Source organism: Oxyura jamaicensis, chromosome 3 (genome assembly GCF_011077185.1).
Source record: "Oxyura jamaicensis isolate SHBP4307 breed ruddy duck chromosome 3, BPBGC_Ojam_1.0, whole genome shotgun sequence".
NCBI lineage: Eukaryota > Metazoa > Chordata > Aves > Anseriformes > Anatidae > Oxyura > Oxyura jamaicensis.
In genome coordinates, this window is record NC_048895.1 from 113,636,120 (window position 1) to 113,648,083 (window position 11,964).

Genomic DNA, 11,964 nt, shown 5'->3' on the forward strand with positions numbered 1-11,964 from the left:
GCTTCCTTAGACCTTAAGATAAGGATTTCAGAGAAAATAGTAAGTGAATCTGCCTAGAGTATACAAACATTATGGGAAAAGGTATGCCTGAGGGAAACACATCCATATATGACCTGGTGTGAATATGAGATATTACAGCTGAGCTGTGGTGGTCCACCATGGTGGTCAAGTAAATATCTTGTCTCTGCACAGTTTTTTTGAGCAAGTTCTCATCTTTCAATTCTGAACCCTATCTCTACCTGCAGTCCCTGAGATTCCTTGTATTCATTTACAGATTATCATCTAAATATTTATTCCCATCAAATGACCAACTTGCAACACCAGAACCCAATCTTTTTGATGGGACTGAAGGAATAATAATGGTGTGGGGCACATAGAGGGTTACACAATTGGCATGGTGCATGTTTCACCTATGTGTGTGTATCTAAAAAGTAAGCATCCAGTGCAAATTTGTCATCTATGCTCTCTCTCTGGTAAGTAAAAAGACATAGTCTTTGGTGGGATCTATCTTTTCTCAGCGATTTTAGACAATTTCTGGCATCTTGGCATGAATCACCTTGTGGAGTTTCCAACTCTTGTTTTCTATTTGGTAGAAAGATTAAGCTATAGTTTCTTAAACCTGGTGTTATTATAGGTATGGTATATTAAGGCAAAATTTAGGGAAAGAGCTATTGTGTCTATCAGACTAATGGAGAAAAACAGGGAAGATTTAGGCTCTTGGCAAAGCTTTAAGACACTGGAGGTGAAATACCGTCCATTTTGCTTAGCCCCAAGGCTGATTCTCAGACAACTAAAATAGATAGCTTGATGACTGCAGTTGACATATTTTAAATATCATAAGTGTTCTTTCTTCAAAAGCCATAAGACTGTTAAATGTCACTTTGTAACATTTGTTTAAAACTGTGCTTAAAGGTCTTGTCATTTAAGCTAGCTGCTTAGGAGCTCTTACATCATTCTCCACAGATAAGGGTTGTACCATACTAGTTGTTCTTATCACCTCTCAGCATATGTACTTCTTGAGAGTATGTCTGGAGCTGGAACAGAAATTATAAGAAATTTTTGGTGTTATTATTTTTTGAATTACAAAAACTGAATTACATCTAAAAATCATAGAGTTCTCACAATATAACTTCAGCAAATACCAAAAAAATCTATGGTAGTACCAGAAAGGAAACAACACTCAAAGTATCACTATAAAATAAATTTGTGAAAATAGAGTCAGAGAATGGAGAAATGCATTATTTGACATACTGGATCTAGCAGTGAATGTCATATTTCTCTTACTTCACCTGTCTATGGGAAACTCATATTCAGAAACATCTCAGCTTTTCCAGGGACATGAACAACTTATTCTAAGCCAGGGACCCAAGTTCTCCTTGCAGTCTTGAGAAAAAGGATCATCCTGGTAGCATTTCATCTCACCTGCTATTCCTCCTATTCCACATCAATTAAGAAACATATATTTTTTAAATTACCTATGAAAGTAAGAAGGATATTGCCTTCAGTAGCCCAGCAGGATACCTGATGCTCCAGGGTGACAATTCCTGATGCAGGTGACCTCTTCCAGCTCCTGCTGCTGTCTTGCTCAGATTCCCTAACTGAATATCCAGAGCACAACAGTTGTCACTTTGGGGAGGGAGCTGTCTCAGTTGTTTCTAGTAATTAATCATTCATTTTAACTAATCATTCATCCTTAAATGTTCATTGGGATGGAGAAGGAGAAAAGTGTATGGATGGAAGGATTTTCAACTCCCATCACCTTGGTTGTAAGGAGAAATTAAATCTTGTAAATATTCCAGAAAACTCCTAAGACTTTTGCCAAAATTATGTGCCTGCCTGTAAGAGAGCTGGGTTTCTGTAGATTAATATTTTCTGAGAGATCCATAGGTCTCAGTAAATTTTCACCAAGCTTCAGTTTCAAATACACTTTGTACAAACATCTTTGTGGCTGCAGGAACCCTGAATAGTGGCATATGGTTGGAGCAGAACTTCAGACAGGGAGAAAACCAAGGATTCTAGAATTAGTCAGAGATATCCTAGAAATTAAAACATTGCCATAGTTTGGTCATATAAATGGTTTTAATATGAAAGTAATTTGGCCAACAGAAATAGGATGAAGCAATGAAGAGGAAGAAATTGCTTCCAAAATAGTTCTATATTTAGTGATTATTTATTCATCCAGTGTTAGGTAATAAGTAATGTGCAGGAAAGTGTTAAAAACAGTCAGGGAAGATTTGTAACTTCAATGTCTAGTAAAAGGAGAAGCTCTTCATACAGGTAACAGAATGGAAAACTGATACAGTTGAATTTCTGGGTATGGTTCACCCTCTTGTGCTCTGAACTAGAACTGCAGTCCTATGGAATACAGTTTTGCTGGTCTAAAACGGCAAGGGAAGGTAGTAAGAGGATCAGGCCTGCACAGGGCTGGCATGTGTGACTCAGGACCTGTGGGAGACCAGCGTCATCTTGAGGAGCAGCTGGAGGTGTGATGGGGCACCGCAGAGCACCCTGCGTGGCACTGGGATGTGGTGTTTGCTCTGCAGAGGCTTGGGAGGACCATCAGGAGGAAGATTAGTGGGAATGATTGCCCATGTTCATTGAGCTGTTTGCACGTTTTTTGATGTCTGTCAAAGTTTATAAACTGGAAGCATAAAGAGCTTCTGTTTCCTATATATATATACTTATATATATATATATACCTTTATATATACCTATATATATATACCTTTTTATTAAAGTCAGAAGAAAATGTGTGTGTGTTGATGTATTGGATATGAAGATAAAATCACAGTCTGTTTCACATTCATGTTGCTGGTGTAATCTGGTCTAAGCATTTTCTGGAAGTTCTGGATAAAATAACCCCCCATTAATATATATATATATATATTATTTTTTTTTTTTGAGGCTGAATTTATACATATATATATATATATATATATAATATTATATACATATACATATATATAATATTTATCAATATTAATTCCAAGCAAGAGAGGGATTTACTCATAGAGAATGTGGAAAGGCCACCTCTTTCTTTGTATAAATGGTTTTAAAAAGCTTCTAATTTCTTGACTGTTGCTGCCATATGAGGAAAAAATATATCTATAATTTATAACTTGGATATACAGATGCATCAGATTTGTGTTAAGGCCACAGGGCAAAAGTTGGCAGATGTGAGGAGTTCCTCTTACTTTGGCTGTGTAAAATAATGCTTTTGGCTCTTCTTTTCTTTTCCTCATTTGAATAAAATTTTGCAGATCCTTGAAATACTCATAAGGTATTTTCCAAATGGAAAAATTATAAAGAACTTCAATGAAAAGCTCTGTTTGTGAACATATATTTATTTAGCAGGAATGTATTCCATTTATAATCGAAGAAAAGGTAACAGAAGAAAGTTAAGTGGAATTTAACATATTTTGATGTTTTACAAGTGTATTTCCCATTAAAAGGAAATGAATCAGTGGAAGATCCACCACAAGGAAAACCAAAAAGTAACACATCAGTAGCTTAATCATGACATAAGCCTAAAATAAAGCCTAAAATAACACCAGAGGTTATCTGAGCTTCTAGACTAATTTGGGACTGACATAAATGTGCGATTTCATAAAAAAAAAGTTTACATACGGGTCAATCTGAGCTGATACACCGAGCATGAATGCACTTTGTGGTCAGTTCTACTTTTTCCTAATAAGTAAGTCCCAAAGCAGCTACAGTGACATCCACCAGGATACTAAATTATTTGAGTGATGCATTTACAGGTAGCAGCACACTTCTCTCTCACCACTGAATGGCGGCAGCCAAACAAGGTTTTCATATTTTTGCAGTTTGGAAATGCATCTCGATGCCGGCAAGGATTGGCTAAAATAGAACAGATAGAAAAATAACATGAAATATTGATTGAAACAAACAAACAAACAAACAAAACAGTGCTGGTCTGATACTTCTGCATTTTCCAGCATGCATCTTCTCATTAATTTACTTGCCTGCTTAGCCTTTACACCTTTGCTCTGCTGTTCAGATTGCTTGAATATTATGTAAAAGGGAAAACAGACAGAAAGGTGGTATCTTACAGTTCCTGTCTATTTGTATACTTGGAGTTGCTCTACGTGGAAGTCTACAATACCCGGGGTCATGTGGAAATCTTTACGTATGCATGGACATATATGAACTTTCACAATCTGTACATTCACTTGAGATGCACATGCACATCAAGACGTTGTCTTGAACTTTCCAGAAGAGGGCAGCAGAAGATTGACGATGATCACTTATTACTTGGCAGCAATACAACGCACCCACTGGCATGGATGGATGGATGAGGCTGGGATTTCTGTAGCTCATCTGGTGTCTCCCCCAGTCCTCCCCCCCTGCCCCCCCCCCTCAAGGGGGGAGTGAAAAAAAAGTGCCAGTTATGGTGGGCTATTTAATCAGTATCACATATAGAAGGAAAACCAAGGAGCAATTCTATGACATCCTACCTTCAGATCAGCAACAGCTAAGTATGAAGAAGGAAAAGGGAATGTTATTATTTGAGGTAGTGCAATGTTTGTTGTAAGGAGGCAAATACTTACTGCAAAGCCCTTTGTCACAGTGGCCGGGACAGTCTGCACATCTGGGTCCACTTCTGTAAGGTGCAGCCACTTGCATTATGTTATTTCCTCTGAAATTTGAAAGAAACACAACACAAAATGAGATCAAGGTGAGCCACTGACAATTTACTTTCTTTGTCCCAATGAAAGACATCCACAGATTTTGGGTAAAATGATTTTCATAGATAGTCATGTTTCAGTTTGAGCTATGCATAGAATACAAGAACTTTGATTTTAAATCAAATAGGCATTTGGGGAAAGAAAATTGTCTATTAGCCTTTGTATAACATTATCAGTTGAAAAAGTCTTATGTGCTTTCTGGCTGTGCTTTTCTAATGGCTTTCAAGTACATCGTGGCTCATAAGGAAATTACCTCAGCAGCCACCTTCTGACATGAAAGAGTCAAAGACATGCTCTTTACCTCTGTGAATATTCATTTGCTGTTGGCTTTCACTTTCTGTCTGTCTTCTTTGTGGTCAAAGTTATAGCATGACTTGTGCATGATGCCTGATCCTTACACAGACAGACCTTTATTATTTAAATGCTGAAATTTCCCAAATTTATGTTTCAGTGTGAAATTAAATAAATATTGATATTTAACCTGATGTTAAAAACACAATTCACATACGTGTTTTCAAAATTACAAGTGGCTAAAAGAAACTGTAGGCATTTTATCCTAAATATCACCAATGGGACTACTGGAGTTTTTGAAAACATATCCAGAATTATGACATCTTAAGAAAATAAAAAGGCAGTACTTACGGAGGACAGTAATGGCAAACATAAAAGTAGTTGTACTGGTTCCTAGGACAGTAGGCAACTGCACATCCAACCTGGTAGCTGTTATACCACACTAGCTGTAGAACCAAAAATAAACATTATTTCAGAGACACATTTTATTGAATTCTCATCAAAGAGATATTTCTTTTCTGATAATAAATACCTCTCAGCAACCTTGATTGTACTCATATAATTCTAGCGTATCATTGCAGTTTGCTTCAATTATCCATACCTGAGCGTAGCTCTTGACATTGGCATTCTTCGTAGTTGCTCCAAAGCCATACTTGAAATTGGAGCCCTGACTGTTCCAGACTTGGATTGTTTCAGCCCATGTTTTTGGTTGAGAGGAGAGCAATATATTCTCACCGCAGGTGATGCCTGAAGTAGAAGTAGGTGTATTTTATTACATAGGAAGGAAGCAAGTTGTACGGTGGAAGGTATGATGTGGGGAGTGTAGTTGCATTCTAAACAAAAGGTCTACAATGCCAACCTATTTCCCCTGTGATTTTAAAGAGGACAGTACACTTGATCTTATAAAAGCAGCAGGGAATGCTACTTTGATTTTGGTCAGCTTTTAACTACAATATACTACACAAAAATGTCTGTACTTAGTCATACCCACAGTCTTCTATTGTGCTATCTTGTCTCCAGGAGTACCTTTAGCTAGGTACTTTTTAGTACCTTTTAGCTAGGAGCTAAAAGAGGGTACTAAAGAAAGGTACAAGAACAGGGCAAGTACACAGCTTCCCTCTCTCAAGCTCCAACAGTTTGTTTTTCATGGACTTTCTCTGACAAAGATGATGTTTTTGTGTTTAATAATTCTCCAAAGATATTCTATGACAGCTTAAAATGTATCTGTTTCTAGTTCACATGAACCAGGATCATCTGCAAATCAGCATTAACCCATAAGCTTGGGATCCATGTATTCTATGTACCGTCAATAACTCTCTGATCTGTTGGACTGATTTCCATTTCACACTTCTTTGCCCATTTCTGAGCATTTTTAGCAGCTCTCTCATTCCAGACCTGAAAGACACAAAGGAAGAAACAAGTCACAGGCAAATTTGTGCAGTCCATGAAGGAGAAGAAAAACACAAGGAATTATTTGCGCGTTGAGTGCTGAATGGTTTGGGTTCCTCAAAAGAAAGCAAAGGAGCTGTGCCAGTTTATACTACCAGGCATGGGGCATAGGCACCATGTTTCTTCAGCCCTTAAGGGCTGCAGATCAAGCAATTCTGCAGAGTATCACACAGTCCTGATCTCCAGAAAATCCTGATTAACAGAAATGTTAAAACATACTATTGCCTTCTTTTACCTTTGTGTCTGAATTAACTTTGTATGGTACAGTGCTCTAAATGGTACAAATTTGAGCTTCAGCCTAGGTGGAGCTGAGATGCAGTGATGGACAACAGCTCGTCTTTGAACCAGGGAAATGTTTGCAAGTCTCACCATGCAGACTTAACCATAAAGCACTGAGCAGCTCATCTGCCCATTGGATATGTATAACAAAAAATATCAAGAGTGATGGGTATGGTAACAGTGATGAGCAAAGCAAGTTAATCTGAGGCCAGATATCTGTGCAGGTCTAGGCATTTTTTTTGCCTCCCCAGTTATGTTTAATTCAGAAAAATGCTGCTGGTACCCCAGCTCCACCCTTGCGTTGCCCACTTTCCTTCATTTGGGGCATGTCTTTCTTTTCTTCAAAGGTAAAAGCTTTCCCAGAAAAAGATCGCAGTTTCTGTCTATTGCAATGAGAAAACATAAGGCAAGAATTTGTGATTCACTTTTCAGGCTGTGTAAATACAGGTTTAACAACAATAAATGGATATGGTTGCAGTAAACCTGTGTTCATATTTCCTCTAGACAGATGTCCCTAGATAAGAGAAATTGGCCATGTTGCTTAACTGAGTTTTGCTAACTGCAGAAACTAAGACATGTTGGTTATGAGAGAGGTTTTGAGCAGTGCTTGGGGCATGTTCTGAGATATTTGCAATGATTTTACAAGTGCTTACAGCACTGAAGTGTGCAGACTTAAAGCATGAAGCCTGCAGAAACAAAAGGATAACATCCTGATTTCTTAATCTGAATCCCAGAGAACCTTTCCTGCCCTATCTACTTACTGAGTGTGGGGTTTTTAGAAGGCTACAGTCTTCTGCTAATGATCTGGAAAATAGGCTAGTGGATATGCATAGCTTACCATCTTCAGCATGTTCCTGGCTGTTGGAACTACAGATCTTCTTATTTCATTGTGTTCTTTAAGGATGACTTGCTTGTTTTTCAGCTGAATAATATTTTGTTGCTGAGGCATCTGTTGTTTGCTTGGCATCTCAAAACCATTGTATTTCTGTTGGGCTGGTTGCTGAGGTTGCTGAGGTTTCTGTAGCGGTATCTGTGCTGGTTTCTTTATTGGTTTGTATATTGGTTTGTGTATTGGTTTCTTTACTGGTTTTGGTAGTGGGTTTTTAATGGAAAAAGGTGGAAAGAGGGGTGTGTCCACTTGTTTACTCTGATACACCTGGAAAACAGTAAATGATTGTTCCAGTTATCTGAGGTTTAATAAACAAGATAGACTGTGAACTTCTTGTCAAAGTAAAGCTCCACGGAAATCCTCAACTTTCCTTTATTGGTTCTTCTATTCTTGTAACTGGTGATTTTTTTTCTCCCTCCCTTCATTCGAACTATCTATTTAATAAAGAAATGTGACCCTAAATGAATTTTTCAATTAGTATTTCTACGTTCAGATGTCTCCACATCAAACATGGAGAAAGCTTAGCTCTGGTACCAAACATCATGACAGGCTTTGACCTTCTGTGAGCACAAAAAAATACCTAGATCTCATCACTTGCAAGTTGTGAAAATATGTGAAGCTGGATCAGAATTTAAAGCCCTTTGCAGACCATCTTCTGAAATACATAAGATTAAGAAGGGAATGAACAATTTAAATTGCCTCTTATCCAGAGATGACAGGTTTTGAATCCTGGCAAAGAACAATGGTTGCAATGCCCACATTAGAATTTTCAGACTAGAATGTTTCTTGGTAAGGGTTTCTTCCCACTTAATATCTGAAAATGAATCCTCTCAGTCTAAGCTAGACACCTTATTCTTAGTCATTACTGGAGAGGGCAGACATAGCTCATCAAAAAACAAAACAAAACAAAACAAAACAAACAAACAAATAAACAAAAAAACTCGATTTTAGGACCAGAAAATCTATTCTCTAGAAGTACCTCTTTCTCCTTCCTTTCTTTATAGTGAGAGCCTGGGAGAGTTCTAGATGATTAATATTTTGATGATTAAGTTGGTGAGATTAATTTCACCATAAGTGTGATGATTTCCATGCTAGGACCCAATTCATCTTACTTCATTTCAGGCATCTATACCATAAATTTCTAAAAGTCATCTCAGTTTGCCTTTATGGTCAATGAGAAAACCAAAAAATGAGAGAGACTAAATTTTAAGATGTCCCAATAATATGAATGAATCCCACTTCCCAATGCTTTGACCTCAGAGCTCAATTCTAGGTTTTAAAAGCTGTAGTCGGTGACCTAAAATGGTACCTAATGCCATTTTAAATGCCCAGAGAGCCCTAACTGTTGTTCCTGAAGGTTAAAGCTTTTGTACAGCCTGTAGAGCCTCTCATGAATGTCTCAGGCACCCCAGGCAATCTCAAACTGCACTAAGACATTTCTGTTTGGGCAACTAAACCTCCCTCAAGAGGTTTTGAACATCTTGTTCAATTTATGGCATTTACAGTAGTAGAAAATACATCTCAGCCAGTTATTTTAAGCTCTTAGTATAGTCAGTTAAACAAGCAATTTAGGGCATAGATCACCCGAGCTTTGTTAAAGATGGATATGATATTTCAGATGGAAGGGACCTACAAAGATCATCTAATCCAACTATCTGGATACTTCATGGCCAATGAAAAGTTAAAGTATGTTAATGAAGGCATTGTCCAAACTCCTCTTGAGCACTGATATGGGGCATCAACTGCCTCTCTAGGAAACCTGTTACAGTCTTTGACCGTCCTCACAGTAAAGAATTATTTCCTAAAGAAAGAGATGATTAGCATTCCAAAATAACCTATTCATTTTCATTCCTTATTAATCAGATCTTGATAAATAGCTTACATCCAAATGTGTACGTAGTAGATACCTACATCTTACAAGATTGATCCTCTCTGAACAGAAGACTAGATTTCTGATACTTAGATAAATTATTTTAGAGCAGCATCAGTTCATATTCTTTTAGGAAAATGCATTTCAAAAATTATTTTTGTAAAGAGGAGAATATTTTTGATAGGCAGAATTTTAATACATAAATCTTAGAAAAACAGGAGTTCATCTTTGTTGTGGAAAGGATGTGCAAACAATAATTTCAAGCCTGAATTGCAGAGTTCTAGAGATCACTCAACCCGCTAATGCAGATATCTATACAACGTCCTCAGATATAGCTGTTTTACATACATGAATGTTCCTACCTGTCCATCAGCTTGGTGTATCAAAGCAACCAGGCAAAGGACTGCAGTTATTGGACCCATTTCTACAAAGGAAAAAACAAGCAAAGAAAGAAAGAAACAAAAAAAAGCATTAATCTCTGTTGCATAAAACTTGTGGTGTATTGTGATATGTAAGCAAGATGCAAAACAGTTTCAAAATCAAACCCACCACAGAGGAGATTTTTTTTTTGTCATTACACAATACCATTGCATGTGCTGAGAATGCACAAATGACTATATGATGGTGAATGGTCACCACTATCTCATACCAGAGAGCCAGAAGGCTCCACCTTGTACTGAGGCAGAGACCACAAGAAGTATAAAGTTGCATGTTTCTTGTAACAGATGGATCAACCTCCTCTTGACTTCTTTATTCAAAATGTCCTGAATTTGTAGCACTTCTTTCATCTTTGCTTCCTTGGATAAATAATAATAATAATAATAATAATAATAATGTGTATTGGAAGCTTTTATTCTGGAGTAGGGTACTGTTTCCACACAACTTCAGTCATCTCCATTTCTTTTCTCCCTGTTTCCCCATCAAATCAACATCATAATCTCTCAATCAGGTGGTGCTGATCACCGTCAAGCAGCATCTGGCACATAAACAAAACCTTCAGCCAATACTATTGCTATTGGTCTCTGGCTGATAAGATACCACAGTATGCACACAGTCTAAAACCCACTCATATTCATGGAATACTTTTTCTCTACATGTCAGAAGAAGCAAATCAAACATTACATATCTTTTTTTTTTTCTACTGCAAACATACATGAAATTGCATCTTTTCAGTTCTTAAAGAATGAAGATTTGGCAAAATCCTCAGTGAGACAGACTTTCAACTCAACAATTTATTTTAAAACAGAATGAAGGAAGTAGGGAAAAAATGTAATAAAATTAGATGAACATAATAAACCTTAGATCTCGCTTCTGAGGAAAATCCAGTGTGAGCAGTACAAGTCAGTGGTAGAGATCTAGCAAATCCTGTTTGACAGGGAAACTATTGGTATAATTGTTAAAACTGTAAATCTACAATGAAAATATTATAGATTCACCAATTCATCTCTGCTAAGTGATTAAATAAACACGTTGATGTTAGGTGAGAAGAATGAGTTAAGAAAGGCTGTAAAGAGAAAGAGCTTTTCCTTCTGGCAAGAACTAAAAGATTGATTCAGATCACAAAGAATTATCAGCAAGTTTCCAGCATCCTGTAAAAAAAACTTACATTTAATTCTTCTTTTAATCAGTGGTAGAAATATTTTTTTATTCCTAGAATGATGATTTGGAAGAGATGGCTGTAATAGTGTTATTAATATCCTGTTAGCTGTTTATTAATATCAATATCCTGTTAACTCTTCAGTATCTGAAACTCTCTAGATTTATGGTATGATTCCCCTTTCATTTATGTTTGATTTATGTTATTGAAGTCAGAGGATTTTCTTGCTCCTCTGTATGTGAGTCAACTCTACACATGTGGTGCCAGAAATTGCTGCTTATTATAGGAATAATAATAATAATAGTAACAAATGATGCATAATGATGGGGGGGGGGAGGGAGGGGGGAAGTGGGGGGAGGGAGGAGGGGAAGGGCGGCCGCAGCTGAGAGGAGGTAGAAAATGTGTTTTCTTTTGATGTACCTCTTCCATTTATAAATACTGCATCAACTCCATTACTTTAATCTTCACTGAGGATCACCGTGGTCTCTGCCAGGGCACAAGTAGGTCCACTTCTAATTCTCATTTGGAGCTAAATCTCTAAGCAAAATTCAGCACTGAGCCGAGGGCCTGGGAAAGGCCTACTAGAAGACTAGAAAACATGAAGTTTTCCTTACTTGTGAGATCCCTTTCATTTTATGAGTATTCCACAGTAGTTTACAACATAGGAAATACTTTCCATTATGATTGGAGCTCACTCAACCAGAGAACATAGATGCACCCTGTGGCTATGCCTAGCCAAAAGATCTGAGTGCTAATATTCACAAGAAAGCGTTCATGAACAAACACAAGGCATGAATCAGTGTATCAGAAAAAGGCAATCAAACTACAGTTAGAACAAGACAAGATTTTTTTTTTTTTTTTTTTTTTTTTTTTTTTTTTT

At 37.1% G+C, this 11,964-nt stretch overlaps 1 protein-coding gene across 1 annotated transcript in view; it reads right to left on the bottom strand.

Moving 5' to 3' along the window:
• Positions 1-3,345: 3,345 nt before the first annotated feature.
• The window catches only part of LOC118164492 (cysteine-rich venom protein TEL1-like), a 14,680-nt gene continuing 6,061 nt past the window's right edge, over positions 3,346-11,964 (bottom strand). Inside the window, exons 2-8 of the mRNA XM_035322037.1 lie at positions 9,850-9,911; positions 7,567-7,884; positions 6,305-6,395; positions 5,602-5,747; positions 5,352-5,446; positions 4,572-4,660; positions 3,346-3,861 (exon numbers count right to left, since the gene is read on the bottom strand). Coding sequence (XP_035177928.1) covers positions 3,734-3,861; positions 4,572-4,660; positions 5,352-5,446; positions 5,602-5,747; positions 6,305-6,395; positions 7,567-7,884; positions 9,850-9,911 — 929 coding nt within the window. The 3' untranslated portion in view covers positions 3,346-3,733. The remainder of the gene's footprint in view (positions 3,862-4,571; positions 4,661-5,351; positions 5,447-5,601; positions 5,748-6,304; positions 6,396-7,566; positions 7,885-9,849; positions 9,912-11,964) is intronic.